This window comes from Stegodyphus dumicola, chromosome 4, assembly GCF_044657685.1.
Source record: "Stegodyphus dumicola isolate Sdum_Otavi_A_Nest chromosome 4, ASM4465768v1".
Classification (NCBI taxonomy): domain Eukaryota; kingdom Metazoa; phylum Arthropoda; class Arachnida; order Araneae; family Eresidae; genus Stegodyphus; species Stegodyphus dumicola.
In genome coordinates this window covers 155,612,212-155,635,367 of record NC_140771.1, presented here as the reverse complement: position 1 = coordinate 155,635,367, position 23,156 = coordinate 155,612,212, and the positions used below count along the sequence as shown (strand labels likewise).

The 23,156-nt window shown below is 32.3% G+C and overlaps 2 protein-coding genes across 2 annotated transcripts in view; both read left to right on the top strand.

Annotated features, from left to right (window-relative positions):
- Positions 1–23,156, top strand: part of LOC146997729 (acetylcholine receptor subunit alpha-like 1) — a 562,185-nt gene that overhangs the window by 262,627 nt on the left and 276,402 nt on the right. The gene's annotated exons all lie outside the window — the stretch shown is intronic.
- Cdc45 (cell division cycle protein 45) lies at positions 10,448–19,891 on the top strand. The gene has a single exon (XM_085815629.1). The coding sequence runs from the start codon at positions 10,604–10,606 to the stop codon at positions 12,251–12,253; it is 1,650 nt and encodes a 549-aa protein (XP_085671755.1). The 5' UTR covers positions 10,448–10,603; the 3' UTR covers positions 12,254–19,891.

The following is a 23,156-nucleotide window of genomic DNA, read 5'->3' as shown; positions in this document are numbered from 1 at the left end:
CTTCTTGACCTGCTTCAATCTTTTCTTGACCAGCTTGAACGGCTTTCATTTCGTCCTTAACAGAGTTGACGGCCCCTTCCATCTTTCCTTGGCTAGATTTCATCTCTTCTTTCATTTCTTCTTTAAACGAGGCAAAGGCTGTTATCAATTGCCTTAACTGCTCTTCCATCACTCTTGTTATTGGCATTCAAACCCCACTCCTGACACCAAAAATTTTTGCGTGCGTACGGATTCGTTACTAAATGAATGCACAAGTCCGATGAAAAATGAACAAAAATTTATTATTATCATAACAAAAATGCTTAAATTTTCTCAAATTATCACGCAGTATTACAATATCTCACAGTAGTTTTCTTTTAACTACTCAAATGTCCAATAGAACGTAATTCAAAACAGCTAAAGAACGCTAATCCGCGAATTCGCTACAATCAACAACAGTAGTTTTCTAAACAACAACAAGCTAAGCAACTACTACGAACTGAGATGTTTTCCTCCTTTTATAACATTTTAAAATCACGCGCTAGAATTTTCCAGTACTTTCTCGAAATGAAAAAGAGTTATTTATTTATTTAATGCATGCGCTCTTGTATTTTCAATTTTCCGGCTTAGCTTTCTTTTAATATTCGTCACGCGCTGCACTGCGCGAGAAATAAAACCATTTAATTTATAATTGAACTAACATTTGCTTTTTAAATACCAAATTCGTAACACTATGATGAAATCTATTTGTTAAGTGCTTAAATTAATGCTTACTTTCAGAGATGTAGCTAGAGAGGGACAGTTTTTATATATCATTCTGAGAAATAACTCAAGATTGATTTGCAACACTTAATGTAAATAACGATATTTTTATCATAGAATTAATATTATTTTCAGACTATTTACTGACACACTAAATGTAGAAGCTAGACAATTTCAATATTTCATCTAGCCTCTTCATTTAATGATTTAATGTATTTTTGCTCCTCCGAAATATTTTAATGACACATTTATTCATTCATTTAGAATGTTTATCAGATAATATCTAATCAATATGTATATCTGGAGTTACCAATGGTTTTATTATTCTTAGCATTTTTTATATGTACTATAATTTTCTTAGTAAAAGGGCTGTATGCAAACAATTACATACTGGCAACAAAAATTTTGAGATTGTGCCAGTGTTGACAGGGATGATGGTTTTGTTTCACAAAAAAGCAGCAAATATTTGGTAGAATAATGTCTAATAATTAATTTTTAGCCACGTGTCAATGTTGACTGGGAGGATGTTTTTTGTTTCACAAAAAAGCAGCAAATATTTTGTAGAATAATGTCTAATAAACAATTTTTAGCCACAAGTAAAAAAAAATCGCTAAATCTTCTTAAAAGCACTGATGAATCATCCAATATGCATGTATTTTCGGTGAGGCTTATATTCACAGGTATCAACACTGCATAGAATCGACACCATTTCTAGTTACTAACATATAAACAACACGATAAAATGAAATTTTTATAATGACATAATAATAGGTAAGAGAATTAATGCATATTTGCCCCAGGAATACAACTAATATAGAATATGTTTGAGATAATAAATATGGTTGCATCTTTAAATAACTGTGCAAAATCATATTTCTTGCAACTAAAAGGCTGTGTATTCATGTATTATTCTTATTCTACTAAATGTTCTACATGTTCTTATTCTACTAATTAAAAGCTTCTTATAAATCAAAAAGGAATGCATAAACAATCTACTAAATTACTGAGCTGATCCAAATCCACTGTCCTTGCCTTTATTTGCTAACCTGCATATGTATATGCACATGTCTGTACACGCTGTTTCATTTACTTCAAAGTTATTTAGTTATCTGCAATCATATTTTGAATAATGGCTAAGAAATGAAATTACCTAAAAGTCTCTCCCCTGTCAATATTTATCACTGAACAAATACTTGGGTGTTTTACATTACAGAACAACAAATTTTTTCGAAAAAGATATAGGTGCCCGTTTGATTCTTCAAGTGAGAGAAACTACTTTCATCATTAGCTAATTTTCACCATGGAGAAATTTTTCTAAACTACTTTAAAAACTTTTTATTACTAATATTTATTTCAAAACGAACACTGCTATAAAAGATAAGAAAAACATTTAACTTTGCTCAGCGAGTAACAATGGTATGTATATCATTCTATAAGAAACGGTTTGGTGCATGCTATTCTATAGTGGAAAAGATCTGATATCTGTAATACGTTTTATACTATTACTCGTACCGGAACATCATAGGTATTTTCTAAACTTGAAATTTTTTATGCTAACTATCCTGAACCAGTGTAAACAGTTCTAAATAGTTTAAGAGGAAATGACTCACACACAGAAATTTCAACATTACTAGAATATGAAATTCAAATTTCATCATTAACGTTAAAATAATTAACTTTTATTTTTATATGTGCCATTCTATAAATTTTCATTTAAATCATTGCTGACATAAACTGAAACAGTATATAAATTTCTGCAGGTAAAATATGCATGAAAACATTATTGTGTATGTATGTGTATTAATAATATTTAAAAGAGATTAATGAGCTATAATGATTTATACTTCAATACACAAATATGCATGTTTACTTTCGAAGAACACACATACACATTTATATATATGATATACGAGAAAGAAATTTTGCATATATAAAGAAAACTTTTCTTACGAGAAAAAATGTAATCAGTTTTTTTTAAATGCTTAGAACGCACGTTGTAATATCTTGTTATTTAATAAATAAATATAATTATTGTTGAAGTGGCAACGCCATATTTGTATCAAACCGTTACTCAGCAACGAGAGATATTGTTTTAAGAAAAGATTTGGTATTCTGAAGATTTTGCAGCTAGGAGTAGTATTAAAATTTTGCCACTTTGTATTGTATAAAATTTGTATTGTATAGAATTGTATAAAATTTGTCTATCACCGAGAACTAGAAATAAAATTTATGTTCTACTAAGAAGATTGTCTGTTTTGTAAATTACTGCAAAATACATTACAGCCATAATAAATTGGAGGTCCCACCGAGATACTGGAAATTAGGAGTGCAATTATCAATTTCGATGGTGCTGGTCTCCTAATCCCAGAAATTTGCTGAATTTTTTAGAACAAGTTTGCTAATACCAATTGCTGAGTTTGTTTATTTCAAGGAGAAATGGATGTAAGAATTTTGCCGTTTTAAAGACAGATTTGAAGCGGATCATTCAAAGGTTATCTTCTGCGCTTCTGTAACTTGAGTCCGAGCAAAAACTGTCAAAAATAGGATATTGCTGATCTCTGAAGATAAGATTAACTTTTGGTTTTTTTAAAAAAGCTTTTATTGAATTTTAATATTTTGTTTCAGAATTATAGTTTATCGTGTAAGATTTTGTTTAAAATAACTGACGCTAAAAATATTCAGCTTAAATTTATAATTGGTATTTGTGGTAAAGAAGTATTTTGAAATTATTATTTATGCTTTACTTTTATTTGTATTTAATTTTTATGTTGATAAATGATATGTGTAAGCCATCCCGGCATTTATTAAAAAAAAAGAACTGCTAGCTGAGTTTTTGAATTTGTTGCCAAGCAGGCGCGTGAAAATAAGTAAGAACGTCAAACTGACGTAGTGTGATTTGATTATACTGCTGAACTGGCAAAGATGTTTTCTTAGTTCTCGCCATCCAGACGTGTAATAGATAGTAACGTCATCCCGACGTATTACAGATTGTATATTCTAAAAGTTGTATTGCCAAACTGTCAAAAATTGTTTTTGTTATCGCCAACCAGGCATGGAGATAGATAGTAAAATCGTCAAACTGACGTTGGTAAAATTCCATTGTATTGCCTAACTGGCAAATGTGTTTATATAGTTATAGCTCACGAGGCTTGTGAATATTGAGTTAAAAAGTCAACCCGACGTAGAATTATAGTATTTTGTGCCAACCTGGCAAAGTTGTTTAAATAAATCTCTCCAATTGGTTGGTGTGAATTTCGTATTTGAGAAATTAAGTCTCTCCAAAAATTATATATTTTTAATACAAGTACGAGGTTTTAGATTGTATTTCAAAAGGAAGCCTATTAAAGGTAACTTGTGTCAACATGTCATTCTTAGCCAGGAGTAAAAAACAGGATTTAAAAGTATTAGCAGAAGAGTTAGGATTAACCGTGAAACCTGAATTTAAGATTGCTCAATTGCACAAACTGATTACTGAAAGTCCCGATTATGATGAGGAGTTTACTCGAGAACTACTGGCTGCAATTAGAGAAGAAAGGGAACGAAAAAAAGAATGTGAAAGAGAAGAAAGAGAAAGAGAAATGGAACGTGAAAGAGAAGAAAGAGAAAGAGAAAAAGAACGCGAAAGAGAAGAGAGAGAAAGAGAAAGAAGAGAAGAACGCGAAAGGGAAGAAAGAGAAAAAGAACGTGAAAGAGAAGAAAGAGAAAGAAGAGAAGAACGCGAAAGGGAAGAAAGAGAAAGGGAACGCGAAAGAGAAAAGGTACGCGAAAGAGAAGAAAGAGAAAGAAAAGAAGAGCGTGAAAGAGAAGAACGAATAAGAGCCTTTGAGCTACAGAAACTTCAGTTGGAAGCAATTACTGCAACAGTGCAGCCGGTAGAAACTACGCAGTTACCTGAGCAGCCTTTAAACATCAGAATTCACGATGTCATGCCACGTTTCAACCCTAAAGAAAATGAAATAAGTTTATTTCTGGTGTTATTTGAGCGTCAAGCTAAAATAATGAATATACCTGCTGAAAATCAAGTGACTCAACTTATTTCATTGCTGCCTCCCGACATTGTTCAGCTTATTGCTAGAGAACCAGAAGAGGACGCGAAAAAGTATGAATATGTAAAAACTTTACTTTTACAACGATTTAAATTAAGTGCGGAAAAATTTCGACAACTATTTAATAAACACCAAAAATCTACTGAAAGTACTTGGTATGATTTCTACTATGAATTAAAGAATTATTTAGAAGGATGGCTTAACGCATTAAACATTAAAACTTTTGAACAGCTAAAAGATCTCATGCTGGTTGATCAAATAAAAAAGCGTACCTCTCCTGATTTCAGAGAACATTCTATGAATCAATGGACAACCATCATTTCACCTACTGAAATAGTTAAGAAAATTGAAGATTTTGAAGATGTGAGGAAAACAATAAAACCGAAATTTTCTGTCAATCAGACTGAGAAAATTAACAAAGGATCATTTAAACCGCGTTATGATAATTTTGTGAAAAAAGTAGAGCATCCGCCTCATTTTAAGCATTCTGATAAATGGGACGATTCAAAATACCAGAAAGATCACCGACAAAGAAGTCAATTTCAAAACAAGAACGAAGAAAATTTATATGACAAAAGGTATCGACCACGTTGTTTCGAGTGTGGATCATACGAACATTTTAAGCCTCAGTGTCCTCGCTTAAAACCAAATGAAAAGGTAAATTGCGTATCTTCGAATGATGATTTGTTAGAGACATATACAATTAACGGTTTAGTTAATGGGCATGAAATGCCTATTCTTCGAGACACAGGAGCCACTGTTGATGTTATTTCTCGGAAATACATAGATAACGCAAAAATGACTGGAGAACATGTCTGGGTACAATATCTTATAAATGACCATTTAGTGTGTCTACCGTTAGCGGAAGTTGAAATTAATTGCGAACTTGGTCATATAAAGACAAAGGCAGCTGTTGTTACAAATGATCCAGGCAGATATGTATTGGGTAACAAAACTGCCTAATTGTTCAAAAGTAAATCATTCTTAAATTTAGAAAAAATAAATGCAGTTTTGACACGATCTCAAGTAAAAAGATCTCATGAAGATGATCGAAGCAGAGAAACTGAAATAGAGAAACTAGAAGAACTGAAGTTTGTTGAAACTGACGAAGGTATTTTACCTCAAGCTGATGAGGAAGACAAGGAACTTAAGAAAGTGATTAATGTTAATTCAAAGGAATTAATTGAATCTCAGCATCAAAGCAGAGATCTAGCGTCATTGCTTAACGAAGCTAAAAATGAAAATTCCAGCAAGACAAATGATTTCAAAGTAAAAGAAAATGGATTGTTGGTGAAAAGGAAAATAGATAAAAATGGAAATGAAAGGGAATTAATTGTTATTCCTGAAAAATATAGGGATCAAATAAAGTCATTATGTCATGATAGCACATCTGGACATTTAGGCGTCGTCAAAACTAAAGATAGATTAACAAGATACTTTTACTGGCCTAATTGCTATAAAGAAATAGAACAGTATGTAAAAACTTGCGATCCATGTCAAAGAGTGGGAAAATCTAATAATAAAGCCAAAGCACCTTTGACTTTAGTACCAATTATTGCAGAAGTATTTTCAAAAATTAACTTTGACGCATGCGGTCCTTTACCAATAACACCGAATGGCAATAGATATTTAATTACAGCTATTTGTTTAGCTTCAAAATATCCGGATGCTGTACCTGTTCCTAATATTGGCACAACGTCAGTAATTGAAGCCATGTTACAAATATTTAGTAGAATGGGTTTCCGGAAAGAAATACAAACTGATCAAGGTACCTCCTTTATGAGCAATCTAGCCATAGAATTTGTAGAAAAATTTGGAATAAAAGTAACTAGAAGCTCAGTACACCATCCGCAGAGCAACCCTGTTGAAAGATTTCACCTAACAATTAAACGAATTTTAAAAGTTTTATGTATCGAAGCAGCCCCTGAGTGGGAGAAACAAGTTCCCGCAGCTCTATTTGCTTTAAGAACAATAACGCACGAGAGTACGGGATTTACACCTGCAGAATTAGTATATGGTCGAAATCTTAGAACACCTATAACATTATTATATGAACAATGGATGAATCCTGAAGACGAAGGAAATAATGTTGTTGAATACGTTTTTCAATTGATAAATCGGTTAAAAAGATGCAAAGAGCTGGCTACAAATAAAATGCTGGAAATGCAAACCAAAAGAAAGGTGTGGTACGATCGTAAAGCTATAAAAAGAGAATTCTCTGAAGGGGATTTAGTATTAGTTGTATCAACGAATAACCCAAACAGACTAGCAGTTGAATGGAAAGGTCCTGGGAAGGTTGAGAAGAAATTATCCGAAACTAATTATGTTGTGAGTTTCGAAGAAAAAAATGACTTTAACCAAGTCTACCATGTTAACATGCTAAAACACTATCATAGACGAGCACAATCAGTTAACCTTATGATTATAGAAGATCAGTCTGAAATTGATGATATGGAGGAAAATTTCCCAAAAATTGACTCTGAACCAACATTGTTCGATTTTGAGGACATCAAAGAAAACAGCTCCTTAAGTGATAAGCTAAATGAACAACAGATTCAAGAATTGCATGATATGCTGCTGAAGTTTTCAAAAATCTTTTCTAATAAACCTGGAAAAACTCATTTAATAACGCATGATATTCAATTGACAGAAATCACCCCAATCCACTGTAAACCATACAGAATGTCTCCTAGACAAACGGATATATTAAAAACAGAAATCGATAAAATGCTTCAGCATAAAATAATTGAAATAGGAGATTCAGATTACATTTCTCCTATGATTTTAGTAGAAGTAGCAGGGAGGGGTCCAAGACCTTGTATCGACTATTTAAGAAAATTGAATAAATTGACTAAAATACAATTCTTCCCCTTGCCTAACATCGAACAACGAGTAGAAACGGTAGCAGGCGCAAAATATATAACTCTTTTGGATTTTACAAAGGGATACTGGCAAATACCTTTAACACCTAATGCTCAAAGATTAGCCACTTTTGTTACAAGTTTTGGAACATTTAGACCTCTACGGATGCCTTTCGGACTTAAAAATGCACCATTTTCATTTAGTAAAATGATGGCCGAAATCCTTCACGGTTGTGAAAACTTTGCTGTTCCATATTTAGATGACGTGGCAATCTTTTCAAACACCTGGGAAGAACATCTAAGTCACCTGAAAGCCGTTTTGTCCAAAATAAAGGACTCTATTAAACCTATTTAAAACAAATTTACATTTTATTGGTTTAACTATTAAACCAATAAAATGTAAATTTGCTCAAGATAAAGTAAAATATCTAGGACATATTGTAGGTTGTGGTATAAGAATGCCAAGTGAAGTGAAAGTAAAAGCTATTCTTGATTTTCCAATGCCATCCACAAAAAGTCAAGTCAGAGCATTTTTAGGATTAGCGGGATATTATAATCATTACATTCCCATGTTCTCATCTATCGCAGCACCTTTAACAGAAACTTTGAAAGGAAACTTAAAGAAAGGGAAAATAAATTGAACAGAAGAGTGCACAAAAGCATTTGAAGAGCTAAAGGAGAAACTGTCTCAAAGGCCTATACTACATGCACCTGATTTCAATAAGGAGTTTATTTTGCAAACTGATGCGTCAAACTCTGGTATGGGTGTCATTTTAGCTCAAAAAGATGAACGAGACAATGAACATCCAGTATTATACCTCAGTAAGAAGTTTACAGAAACTGAAAAAAAGTACTCTACCACAGAAAAGGAATGCACCGCCATAATATTTGCTGTAAAGAAACTTCAATGTTATTTAGACGGGCATACTAAATTCCTCATCATGACCGATCATAATCCCTTAGTTTGGCTCAAAAATAATGTGAGTTTAAATCCACGACTTATGAGATGGGCACTAGTACTACAACCCTACAATTACACGATCGTTCATCAAAGTGGTAAAAACCATAAAAATGTAGACGCATTAAGTCGTAATCCCTGGCCTGATTAAATAATTTGTTTCTCTATATAGATAAAAAAAATATTTTGTTCCTTCTTCTCTTCCTCAGTGTATCTTATTATGTTATATCTTGTATTTCAATTCTGTATTTTGCTGATATTGTTGTTTTGAAAAGAAAAAAAAAACCCGTAAACTTTAATTTATAAAAATATAAATTAAAGTTTATCTGGAGGGGGGAGAGGTTGTAATATCTTGTTATTTAATAAATAAATATAATTATTGTTGAAGTGGCAACGCCATATTTGTATCAAACCGTTACTCAGCAACAAGAGATATTGTTTTAACTCTTTCGCATCGAGAGACGACCAAATCTGTTTTCAACAAACATCGAAAACGCCCGTGTTTACGAATTTGTCTTGGAATAGTTTTCCTTTCCCCCTTTTGCGGTTTCATCCATTCATCCATTGTGCGCAGTTTCACCTTAGGGCCGGATTGCACCTGCGAACGTCAATAGCTTTCCGTATTTCTCCTTTATTTGCTTCAAAAGAAAGATTGACATGTCTTTTAACAACTCGCGAAACCAATGAGCCATACACTAACGTGGAGGGGAAAGAACTAGGTAGAAAATAAACGAGGCGTTGGGGCGGTTTGCCGTTGCCTGAATGAACGGGCGCTACGGGCATTTTCGATGCCAAAGAGTTAAGAAAAGATTTGGTATTCTGAAGATTTTGCAGCTAGGAGTAGTATTAAAATTTTGCCACTTAAGAATTGTATAAAATTTGTCTATCACCGAGAACTAGAAATAAAATTTATTTTCTACTAAGAAGATTGTCTGTTTTGTAAATTACTGCAAAATACATTACAACGTTCATATAACGTCCAACTTTCTTTCCAATTCGAAATACTCGAATCCTCTCCTTTCTTCGTTTTGCTATCTCGTTCGATATTTTTCGAACCAAGAATGCGATGGAAGCATAACTGAAGGTTCCTTGCAAGCTCGTGATTTACACTGGGGTACACAAGAAAACGTGTGGTCTGTACTTCTTTCTAAGTTATACATAACGGCCACAACAATAAAAAATAAACGTTTAATTACTTTTCGATCACAACACGCTTTACAAACTACGCAGCATTGTCAAACGTAAATACCGATTTTTAATGTTTCCACCTTTTAGCCACTCAGTGGCGCATCAGAGCACTTAAATCGCGGATTCTCACCGTCGGTGCGATTAGCCACTGCGAAATTTAATATTGCTTGCACGCTATATGTGCGTGCAAAATATTGCAATATTTATTCCATTGGGATAATTTATTATACACCTTGATCCCTGCTTATAGTAAAACATGCTTGAGAGACACAATAACACGCCGCAAACAACAACAAGCGCAAATTTTTGCAGCTGAGGATGGTGGTTCGGTAAAACTATAGAAACGATCGAAACTAGTCCTGTGAAAATTTGAAAATATAACGCTGATTTTTGTTGTTTGACTTCTGAATTAGTATCCTTGAGAGAATATTGCTTGTGGTAGGGAAAAAAATTATTCTCACAGTCGCGTACAAATTTAATCTCAGCTAAAATCAATGTAAGGTCTATATTAGGAGGTGGAAAGTGAGGAAGTGTACCTTCAGTGACGTCTAAACCAATAGAGGGCGAGAACGCACTTCTGTTTTTTAACATTAGTGAGCTAACTTTTTCGTCTACCGACCTTGGATCTGATACTCTTTTTTCTTGAAATCATGCTGGCAACACTTCCACGAATATTTACTGTGTTTTAAGTTTAAAGTTTTGGCGGTTAAATTCTGTTACGCTTATCGTAAAATGTGTGACCTATTGTACTAAAATAACTTGCCAGTAATTGTGCACCTGTGATTAGAAGTTTCTTCTATATCGGCTTAATGTTTGTATCTAACATTAGAACTGACTTTTATGATGTTATTGCCGGAAATCGAGTACTGCTTTTGGTGGGGTGCGACGTGGACGCTATATGTGCGTGCAAAATATTGCAATATTTATTCCATTGTGATAATGTATTGTACACCTTGATCCCTGTTTATGGTAAAACATCCTTGAGAGAATCTTTTGCACGCCATAAAGATCAAGCAAAGTATGTGATTTTAATAAACTGTGGTTCGACTATTGATATTGTTGATGTTCTAGAGCCTAACGAAGAAGTAGTTTTTTTTATCTGTGATAGTCACAGACCTGTTAACATTTATAACATATATAGTGAATCACAAATTCGCTTGCTTATGAAATCCAGTGATTGTGAAGGTGTTCCACAATATGATGATGTTTTTAAGGATTCTGATTCAGAAGACGAGGATGATGATGGTGGACGACCAAGTGAAGCTTCTATTTTAAAGCGTCGCGAGAGAAGGTTATGGGAAGAAAATAGAGATAAAATTATGTTTGATTACAATCAAATAAGTTATTTTGGAGAACCATCCTCCCAAATTATGTTCGATCTTGCATGGAAAATGTCGAGAGACAACAATGATCTATTGTGGTGGGCACTTGTTGGTCTCGCCGAACAATTTGTTATGAATAAAACAGAGCAAGAAAAGTATATTTTAGCCGCTGCTTCAATGCAGAGTCATGTATCGCGTCATAACCGAATCGAGAATGGTTCTGTAAATGCTATTTGTAACATGAAAATTTCTTTTGATAAAGATTTGAATCTTGCACTTTATAGACATTGGACATTATATGAAAGCATGCTGTATTCAAAATATACTGCCTGCAAATTTAAACTATGGAGCTTCAAAGGTACCAAAAAAATGTATGAATTCCTTGTTGAGATTGGCCTGCCATTATCACAATGTAAGCAGAAATTTACTGCAATGGACATGGAATGCCGAAACAATGTTGGTGCTTGGATGGAAGATATGGCAGAGAAGTACAAACTTGATCAAATAGTGTATGGTTCTTTTGTATCACAATTTGGTTTCAAGGGAAAGTTTTGTGCTACTGATGTTGTTTTGGCACTTAATGCTCTTTTAGAGGCTACAGATAAAGAAAAGACTCCTACAGATAGATTTTTAGATACTCTGTATGCTTTAAGCAAAGGTGAAGTAAATTCAATTAAAAAGGGAATAGAGTTAGCAAAGCTACGTATGGTTGCTATTTTTCAGCAAGTTCAGTCATTCATTAATATGAAACATGTAGTGAATGCAGGTCCATTTTTGTATGCCATCGTACCGAATACCACACATGACAACAAATACTTCAGTCACCCCGGATGTCTTTCACTTCTTGCTCATTTTTTACTGGAAGCACATGTGAACAGTTCACGTAATCGGCGTGCTGGCTCACTGCCTTTGCTGCTGTTTGCTCATGATGAATATGAACCTGACCGCTGTCTTGTAGTAGGTATTCCACCACTATCAGAAGCATCACCAAAAAGTTTCTTTGGCAAAGCCTTTGAGCAAGCTGCTGAACAATCTAGAATTTCAATCTCTCAAGACCTTTTTTGCCCATCATTTACTTATATTAACAGAAATGATCAGAGCAAGTTCCTGAATGCCTTGTATATGTTATTAACCTGATTTATGAACGCCCCCCCCATAATTCCTGAACATTATTATTAAAAGGTTTGCTTTCTTAATTTCCTTCTTGATGAATATATACTTTAGTTTTTATACTTTTGGGGAAATTTATTGCAATCTTAGTCATTTTTTTTGTACAAATTGGTATTCTGTATATGTATATCTTCAACATTGTATTAATAATAATATTTATATAGTGAAAGGTTTGTATTTATGGTGTGCATGTTTTGTATGTGACATAACATTTCAAGTTGAAGTTAATGTGAATTTAGCATTGGTTAAACAATGTTGCGTATGTGCGTTTTATATAAAATCTATATCTGGTATGAAATAATTATTTATGACTGTTTTTATTCTTAATTTGTGTTATTAAATATTGTATTGATTTGTGCTTTATTTAACATATTTTTAATTTGCAGTCTTTATTCCATGTATTTTATTATACTTTTATAAAACAGGTTAAGATACCTTCATTTATTTCATGATATATTAAAAAGGGCTGAAAGGAAATGTTCTATGATAAAGTGAATAATTTGCTGTTATTTAAATGATCATAAAATAGTTTGATAAGCATATATAAAAATCATTATTTAGCATAGGCAAGATTAATATATTTTATCTCAAAAACAGTAATGCTGAAGCATTTATATATCAATATTTTAAATAAAAATGATGGTGTTTATGCTAAATATACAAATGTTTGAATTTAAATTAATAATTTTGTATAATATTAAGCATATATCATTACATAAAATTTATTTCAATGAAAATTAAACTAGTCAATGGAATTTTCACTTTAGCAATCGTAAAGGTAAAATGCAAATTTACTGATGTTAATTGCTTTATAAGTGATATATATTGACAAAATATATTTTTTTTGCTATGCTGTTAAATTCTAATGAAATTATTACCTTGCAAGTATTTTATGAGTTTAAAAATTAATAACATGATAGGCATTAGTTTTAGGCATAAAATGAAATTTTTTTGGATATTTACATTTGTAATGAGAAGTGAAGCTACATTAAACATTTATAGATGCAGAGCAGACAGTTTAAACATTTACAGATACAGAGCAGATAGTTAGACTTAAAAAGTGCTACTTAGCTAGACGGTTGCATGGATTTTGGCGAGTGATACGGCTTATTTTAAACCTATTGCTGGACAAGTTATTTATGGTAACTGATACTTTGTTGTCATTTTATTTAAAAAATAATGCACTTTATTATGCATAAATTTTGTGTTTTGAATATTATTTGTGGTTTCTAAATATTAAAAATCAATTTAATTTTGCTTTTTTATTTTAAATAAAAATTTTATTCTTTATGGTATTTTGTATAATTTATGTTGTATATGATGTAATCAATGACATCACCTTGCTTTAAAAGTAATTGGTTTTAATATCTGTAAATTTAATCGAATGTTTTAAACATTTTTTATGGCTGTTAAACATTAAACTACAATTTAATTTTGCATTTTTTTCAAAAATGATTTTATAACAGATACTTATTTAAATAATTTTAAGGTTGATCTTTACATTACGGTAACTGGTAGTTTGGCGACATTTTGGAGGCGATAAAGGTTACTACCTGGGACTTTGGTAATAATGTGAGCAGTACTGAGTTCCGATTACGCATTATTTTGTGTGGGGGAAATGAGAGATCATGGGATATGTCATGTGATATTAATGGACGAATTACGGTTCTTTAATCGGAAAAGGGGGGAAATCGGGAAAAAATCTGGAAATTTTGTATTTGGCTTTATTCTGTGTTGTGTGAAATAGTGTTTGTGAATTTTTGGATCCCATGGCCGTAAGTAAATTGAATTCGAAATGGATATTTAGTGGTATTGAAAAGGATAGTAAGAAATGTTTTTTAAGGTTGTGTGAGAGAGAAATAAACATGTTTTATTATGTTATTTATTTTACCTGGTATCTTGCTTTGAAAGATAAGTATGATTTTAAAGATTCTGAAAGAGAATGAAAAAAAGTGTATCCGCCACGTAATGAAGATTCTGAAGGAGATTAGGTAAGTTAGTATTTTTAATTATTTTTATGCATTGTTGGAAATGTAAGGTGGAAAGGAATTTGGTATTATTGGGAAAATTGTTATTAGCAATGATTTAGTTTAAAGTAATTAGGATTGTAAGGTAATTTTTATTAATTGAATATATGTGCTCATGTATATTTTAAGTGGTGTTTTTGAATTTAATTATATTTTAATGAAATGATAGTTATTTTGTGAATTTTATACTTGTAGGAATTTGGTGTATGTTTAAGTTGAAATAAATGTGCATGGAAATAATTTAAATATTTGATAATAAATATTTGTAATGCTTCATGTATGAATTCGTTGGTGACGTGTATAATGTAATAGATGATTTAGAGGTAAAAGTTTTTGGATATTTTATTTATTTTATATGTGGAAATGTTCATATTTGTAAAGGGTAAATACTTTTCCGCGATCATGTAATTTCATATATGTTCTTTTTACCGGGTTTAAAGATTGAGAAAATTGTCATGTATTTTCGTGAAATTTTTTTAATTTATGAGATAAAAGCAGTGTACATGGATATAGTGAAGAGTGTGCGCAATGCCATTTTTGTGCAATTCTGGGATGTTTTTTTAAGTAAAAATAAGTCGACGTGTACATGGTTCAGTGATATTTTAATGAAATGATAGTTATTTTGTGAATTTTATGCTTGTAGGAATTTGGTTTACGTTTAAGTTGAAATAAACGTGCATGGAAATAATTTAAATATTTGATACTAAATATTTGTAATGCTTCATGTATGAATTCGTTGGTGACGTGTATAATGTAATAGATGATTTAGAGGTAAAAGTTTTTGGATATTTTATTTATTTTATATGTGGAAATGTTCATATTTGTAAAGGGTAAATACTTTTTCGCGATCAGGTAATTTCATATATGTTCTTTTTACCGGGTTTAAAGATTGAGAAAATTGTCATGTATTTTCGTGAAATTTTTAGAATTTATGAGAAAAAAGCAGTGTACATGGATATAGTGAAGAGTGTGCGCAATGCCATTTTTGTGCAATTCTGGGATGTTTTTTTAAGTAAAAATAAGTCGGCGTGTACATGGTTTATGTGTATGTGTTATTTTGAAAAACGCGTAAGGTGTATGGTATTGTGCACTTTTTCCGAATTTTGCAGTGAATATTTGTCATGATTAAGCAGTTTTGTTTGATAAAATTTCTAGCATAAGTGTAATTTGGCTAGTAGATTGTTGGAAGAAGTGTTCAGTAGATAAGAAGAAAAGAAACGTCTTTACTTCGTGAAGACAAAATGGCGGCGGAGAAAAAAAATAGAGGGTTGCTGTAGGGGAGTTGGTCGCCAAATTTTCGCCAAAAAATCGCCAAGTTACCGTAATGTAAAGATCAACCAATTTTAATTCTAGGCGTGATGTAATTAGCTCCGTGATTGGTTACAGAATATTTGTGCATTAACGATCTGTAAACAGCTCCCTGATTGGTTACTAAATATTTGTGCATTACCGCGCCATTTTAAAATTTTATTATTCATCTCTTCGAATTCCTTAGATTACATAGGAAATGGATATATCCCTTTCAAAGATTAATGTTGTTATTGGTAAATACCAAGAATTATTGGTATTGGAATAAAAAAATTGTCCTTTGAGACCTTATTTTGGCCAACTTGGCTTTTAATCAAAGATTTATGTATAAATTTCTACAAGGGTCAGAGGAAATTTATTTTAAATTTTTGGAGAAAACCTCGCTAATTGCTTCTTCAATGAAGTGTGAGAAATGCAGATCACAGATTCAGATCCTTATAAAGCCAATTCTGAGGACAGCTGTATATGGTATTGTGGTCAGGGTGGAAGAAATAACCGCTGTAAAAAAAAGGGTAAAAAAAAAAATATCAGACATCCCTCAATTTTTACCAGCAATAAACTAATTGCTGTCATTTTAGCTGTAGTGTACAAAGCGTTCTTATTTACTTAAAGTATTTGAATATAAGTAATATTTTAATTCTTTTAAGCATTGGTATGAGGGTTTTAATTCAATATTCAGTTTACGTAATATTTTAATCCAATTAAACGTTGGCACAATGTTTTTATAGCGGTGTTTGGTTAATCTTTGGATTATGGAAACTTGGCGATTTTTTGGCGAAAATATGTTGACCAACCCTGCTACAGCAACCTGCTAGTTGTTTTTTTTTTTTTTTTTTTTTTTTTGGACGCCCTTTTGTTTTCACAAAGTAAAGGCATGTTTTTTTTTTTTACTCAACATTTTTTCCAACAATCTGCTAACCGAATTACGCTTATGCTAGAACTTTTTATGGAACAAAAGTGCTTAATCATCACGAAGATTAGGTGAGAAACTGCAGAATCGCCCACTGTTTGCCGTGTTTATAAGAATTGCACATACACGGTATCATCCATGTACACGTCGACCTATTTTCACTTTAAAAAAGACATCCCGGAATTGCACAAAAATGGCACTGCACACTTTCTTGACTTTATCCATGTACACTGCTAAAGTCCTAGCTAGTAACCTTTATCGCCTTACCAAAATGTCGCCAAACATACTGTTACCATATTCCAAAGATTAGCTTGGTGTTTTTATTCTATTTCTTTGCTATATGAAAGTAATAATTTAATCTTACTTCAGTACTTTTTACTCGTAGTAAATGTATTTATTTACATTTGCTTGCCATCTTAAAAAACAACGTATTCAACAAAAAATTAATCCATTATTTTTAACGATATTTATTTTTTTTAAGTTTTGAATACTTTACTATGCGCAAAATACGTAAAAACAGTGTTTTTCAAGATGGCTGACGTTTGTAAAAACCGCACCATCAATTGTAATCAAAGTTAATCGCCAAAAATCCGTGCACCCATCTACCAAAGTAGCACCAAAATTTTTGCAAACGAAGTATTACTTAGTGTACTACTGTTCTTTCTAGTTTCTGACTGTTGTATGACAACTGAAATCTTTAATTTATTTCCTTAGAACCAAGGAAATGAGAAGCATCCAGTTTGATTTCTTTTGTGCATACTTGAGCATCCCCTCTGAGCCATCTCAGCACATTATGCTTAAGCATATATGTAAAAATTTTCTCCTCATTTAGTCATTTCTATATTAATATTTTGAACTAGGATGCTTTATTTCAAACAATTGCTGAATAATTATTTTATAATCGATTTCATTTGCTTGCTCTTATGTTTGATCGTTCTCTTACATCTTAAATATAAACTGACATGTAAGATTGCATGTAAGATTTGACATGTAAGTTCATTCAATATCTAAAGCCTGTATAAACTGAATTAAAAATTCCTGTAAATCCTATAAGTTGCTAAAAATTTTATTAAGTATCGATCTAACTCATACCTGTCGGCGAAAGTGAGTGTCCTCATTCATTCAAAAATTAGACCAGAAACAACTATCTCATTATTAAAAGAATGTTGCTTTGAGTGTTTTATAGGTGGAAATGAATATGGTATTATCTAACCCTCCCCCCCCCAAAAAAAAACTATATTAAAGATGAGATGATATATAGGCTGTTCATACCAATTTGCGAATAGCTAAATGAAATAATTGCTAAACAAATTCTGAGTTGGATATTGATACTGAAAAATTTGAATTGTGTGTATTAAGATTAAATACATAAAAAATATTTTTCTCTTATTAATATTTCTTCAACTATTTATTTATGTGATCAAATTAATTTTAAGTGATTTAGTTTGAAATTGTAAATTAGCCTAGTGCCAAATTCAACAAAATATTTGTTAATCATTTTTGCTTTATATACAGAAATATACAATATTTAAGCGTAAAAAATAAGCCACCTGTCAAATTCAACACAATATTTGACTGACTGACTGATAAACCTACCGCCAGAGTACCACTGAGATTACTAGTTTATCTGGCTCAATCAAATTTATGCCAATGGCCACAATAACATAATACTATCTTCATATAATGTCCGCCGTAAGGAGGAGCCAGGACAGATAAAGGACAGAAAGTCCAGCAACGCAAGAGCTCACTAATAAGTAAACAGGCCCAGTTTAGGCGTGACTAAGTGGGAGTCATAATAAATGACTAACAATTGTGAAGAAAAAGCATTGAGTAGATAAAATACATACAAATACAAATTAAATGAAGTAAAGTGTAATAAAGATACAAGATATATACACACTATGTACACTATTTAGAATGTGGGCACTAGATGGGAAAGTTCAAGTCCTTGATAAGGTAGTCCGAAATTGGAGTCCTCATCCAAGATTTCATAGGTTAAGAAGTCAAAATTACTCATATGGTCACAGTTCAGCACTTTCGTGAAGAATTTTCTATTTATTTTCCTGAGGTGCTCTTCTAGAAAGTCCAGTTTGAAGTCACAATGTAGGGTAGCATTGCTCACATAGTAGTGAGCATGTGTGATAAGACTTTATTCTGCATTATCTGAAGTCTTTTTATATCCTCCTTGTTAGCCGTGCTCAGGCTGGCGACGTGTAAGTCCTAAATAAGCCACAAATAGATTCAACAAAAACAGTATAAATTTTTGTATTTTGTGACTTCTTATGATTAATTCTCTAGAACAAGTTGACTTATAATACAGTAGTACATGCATTGTTGCAAATCCAGGAGCATATAAACTGCAATTTCAGCAATAGTAAGTTTTTGGATTATTTAGAATAAGAAATCTGACTCATATACAATTATAGTAATAAAAAAATTCAGAATTTTTTTAGCCTCAGACCTCATTTTTGTGTCTGTATCACTTTTCAAATGTTGCCTCCAAATTTTATTGGCATCTGTTATTTTTAAAGAAATAATATATTGAATATTAAAAAAAATTGTATGTATGCCAATATCTCCATGTATTATTTTTAAAGAAAAAATGTGGTGAATGTAAAAAAAAAAAAAAAAAAAAAGTGTATGGAAACATGCAAGATATTTAACACTTGAGAGTTCTAAGATGTTTGATATAAAATATTTTTAACTGCCATGCACCAGTTTGTTGTCATTTGGCGAAGAGTAAAATATTTATTTTTTTTTTTTTGTTAAATTTAATCTATCTGCCATTATTTAAAAAGCTAAGCTGTTAATTTAAAAAAATGAACTTCTACTTAACGTGTTATCGTAACCACTTAGTAGAAGTTGCCACATTTTCAGAATATGTCAAACTTTAGCAACCATGTATGTAACCACTCCTTAGGCAACCATGCTGATGACAACCCTTCAGTCAAGCAATGTCACCACCTTTGTATGCATTCTTTTTGTTATATTTTAAGTTCTAAGAGTTTTCATAAACAAATCATATTTTTTGCCTTAAATTTAATTTTGAAACATGGGCTTGTGGAATTTGCCAGCAATGGAAGAAACTGCAGTAAAATATTTACAGGAATACAGAATTTTGCCAAAATATTTTTAAAGCCAGCAACGAAGTGATGTGTTTGGAAGATAGCCGCTGTTGCTAAGGTTTGCATGGCGTCAAGTCTCTGCAGTTCTCAGGTGTCTTCTAAATAAATTGCTGTGTACTTAGGAAGAATACCGCAAAAAAACAAAGATTTGGAGAAGACTGTGTTTTTTTTTTTTTTTTCAGTGTATCATATAATCCTTATTTAAAAAATTAAATTTTTATTTAAAATTGCTAAAGTATGTTTTCTTTTCATATCTTGATTTTGTCTGCCTGCTTACGATAAATACTGATGGTTTGGTAATTTTATTAAGAAATCGTCACTTTTATTATCTTTTACATTTTCATACGTAAAAAATTGCCAAATTGTGCCAAGGTCGTTGTGTTAATACTTAAGTACCACATTTTATTTTAAATGTATCTTATAATCATTATTTAAAAATTAAAGCTTGTATTTAAAATTTTTAAAGTATGTTTTCTTTTGATATGTTGCTAATGTTTTCTGACGTATGGTAAGTATCGATAGTTTGAGAATATTCTTAAAATAAAGTCATGGAAATCATCAGCTCACACCTGATAAGTAATTTTTAATTTTTCTTCTGTAAAAAATCATCATATTGCATCAAGGTGGTTGCATTAATATGCAAGTACCATCAAACTTTATCTCTTATATTAATTATCAATTGGACCTGTGAAATTACACTAACTGGATTTATTAAAAGTATTATATATATTTTTCTTTTTTTATATTAGTAGCTATTTTAAGTGGCTGAAGGTACCAGCGCTTATTTGTTTGATAAGTGAAATGGACTGTTAACACGGGGGTTAATATGTCCATGAGAAACCTTTTAAAGGAAAATGGCTTGTGTTAATGTACACACAGTGCCAGAAAACTATATAACCAACAGATCAAACTACCTTTGTTCAATGGTTATAACTACTTGATTACTGGTAAATACATGGTGATACATAATTACTGGTACTGATACATTAATCTTACCATTTGAAAATATGTAAAAGAAATTAAAACTTTGCAGTTGATATTATTTTAGAGTTATACAGAATAAGAGAGACGTCCTACGTAATTGCTATCTGTTTCACTTAGCGACTATTGGAACTCTTAAGTCCAAAACGAAGCAGCATTCATCAGAGCCAGCACTTGGGATGGTGGCGTCCCACGTGACCTGTGCACACCGCTATTCTGATGTATTTTTCATGCTATCAAGCCTTTCTGTTACTATGTACATATGTATATAATCTATATTTAACCTAGCATATTGTTTTTGAACTATTTATTCTGCACTTTATTTTATATTTTTCTTGTATTCTATATATGTTACTTTTTGACGAATACTTCAACACCAATCAGATGTCATCTCAGAGCTCACATGACTTTAGTCACACACCTTTCTACATCTCAGCTTCCTGCACCGCCCAGCTCATGCATTTTCCCACCTGCAGCCCTCTTAGAAGCATCTAAATCAAGACAGCCGGAACACAGCACATAATTACTGCATGCTAATCGCGGCTTAAAGAGGAACTTGGGGAGTACCAGTTTAATACAAGGAACAAACTACACTAACTTTATAGGGCGTTGAAAATGCTGGAACTTGTTCTGGTTAGGGTGATATTGGAGTGATGTTAGTATTGTTTGATATTCTGAACTACAAGTGCTGAACAACTGCATTGTAACGAATAACCCTTACTGTAAATACGTTATTGACAGTTATGTTCAGTTGTTCCTTGGTGTCAATGGCGAAGTATTTCTTCTAATGGAAGGTAATGCGACGCTTCATCAAATAAGAACAATAAAGAATCTTTTGTTGAGAGAGATATTCGTCGAATATAATTGTTTGCATGCAACTCATATTTCAATCCCATAGAATACATCTGTGATATTACAGTGAAATGGATTTCAGTCCTCTACTAAGAAACAAGCAAGTCTTTATTTATTGAATGTACTGTATGGCACTCTATGGGCATTGCTAAGTAGTTTTCATATACCCTTCAGCTAAATAAGTGTAATATTTCTGCTAAAATACTGCCACTGTTACTTTGATTTGTTGTTGAACAACTTGGAATGTTATCTCCATTAATACACAGTTTTATCCAAAAAATACAACTGATACTTAATTTTAGATTTTTTTCGTATGTATATATATCTCTTTCTCTCCTTATAAATAAAGATATATAGATATATTTTATTAATTAGAAAGTTTAATAGTGATTTGGACTCGTTGCTGTTACTTGTACCCGAAAATCGGGACGATGTTTGTTTCAGATGGTACTGTGGGTTTATCATGCTGTAAAATACATCGTTCCGTACTTTTACGACAGTAGTGTAAATAATAACATGAAGCGCAGTGCAGAAGAACGTGAACAAGCGTATTCGTGGCGCGCTGGAAATAAATCACGCATAAGCATACTGCATTATTTCTTTGGAAAGAAGGTCAAATAGCAGCACAAATTGAAAAGTGAATTGAAAGATGTTGCACGCAGTAGAGATGCTCACATCGTGCCCACCCTGTTTCCAAAATCCCATTTCAAGAGAGGCAACCTTGCCACTACTGTACAACATTGGCAGGATGAATGGGACGCAATTCCCTAGGCAAGAAGAGCCCATGTCTTTTACAACAAAGTTTCCACTTATTGCTTAATTTCAGCACCATTCATAACTCAATTCGTCACAGGCTGCAGTCTCTTTGCGGATTATTTCTGGAAAAGGGGATTTGTTTCTTCTAAAAGGCCGTTCAGACTGGGGTTTATCTGAGCTAACGGAGACAACTAAGCCGACCCGTCTCCAAAACCAATTTTCCCCCATAGTGCAGCTAGTTGAAAAATCTGAATTGCACGGATAGCGGAGCTAGTCGACACGTGGAACTGACTCCATTAGCTCAGATAAACCCCAGTCTGAATGGCCCTTAAAACTGCGTTCATACGTGGACGTAAAGCGCATAGAGGCATAGTCATAAGACCATGAAATACGGGACATCCATTTACACCTGCGAGATGGGGGTCTAAGCTGTGGCCAATGAGAGAAGCTAAATTTGCCCATGCGTGGATGTGTCTACACCTTTCACTCGCTGTTTTCTAGCTCAAATGATTTCTCGCACTCACTCTGCTTGTTTTTTTTCTTATTTTGTGTCATGGCTTTTTCAGCTCAACACAAAGTTTTACTGGTTCAACAGAGTGCTCTTTTATCTGCCCTTCTTATACGCCAAGTGGCAACGGAAGAAGGTTAAAAAAAGAAAAAGAACGAAATGGTGTAGAGATATTTTTTTGAAAGACCAATACTTGGTTGGCACATATATTTCTGTGCAAAGCAGTATGGAATATTTCTGCATTGTACTGTAGTACTCTATACTATAAACATGCACATGCATATTTATATATATAAAACCTTCTTCAATTTTTATATATAATTTCTATTAGAAGAAATACGATATTCTAAATATGCCTAATTAAAAAAATCTTGAGGATAACTAACAGATAGCCTGTATATAT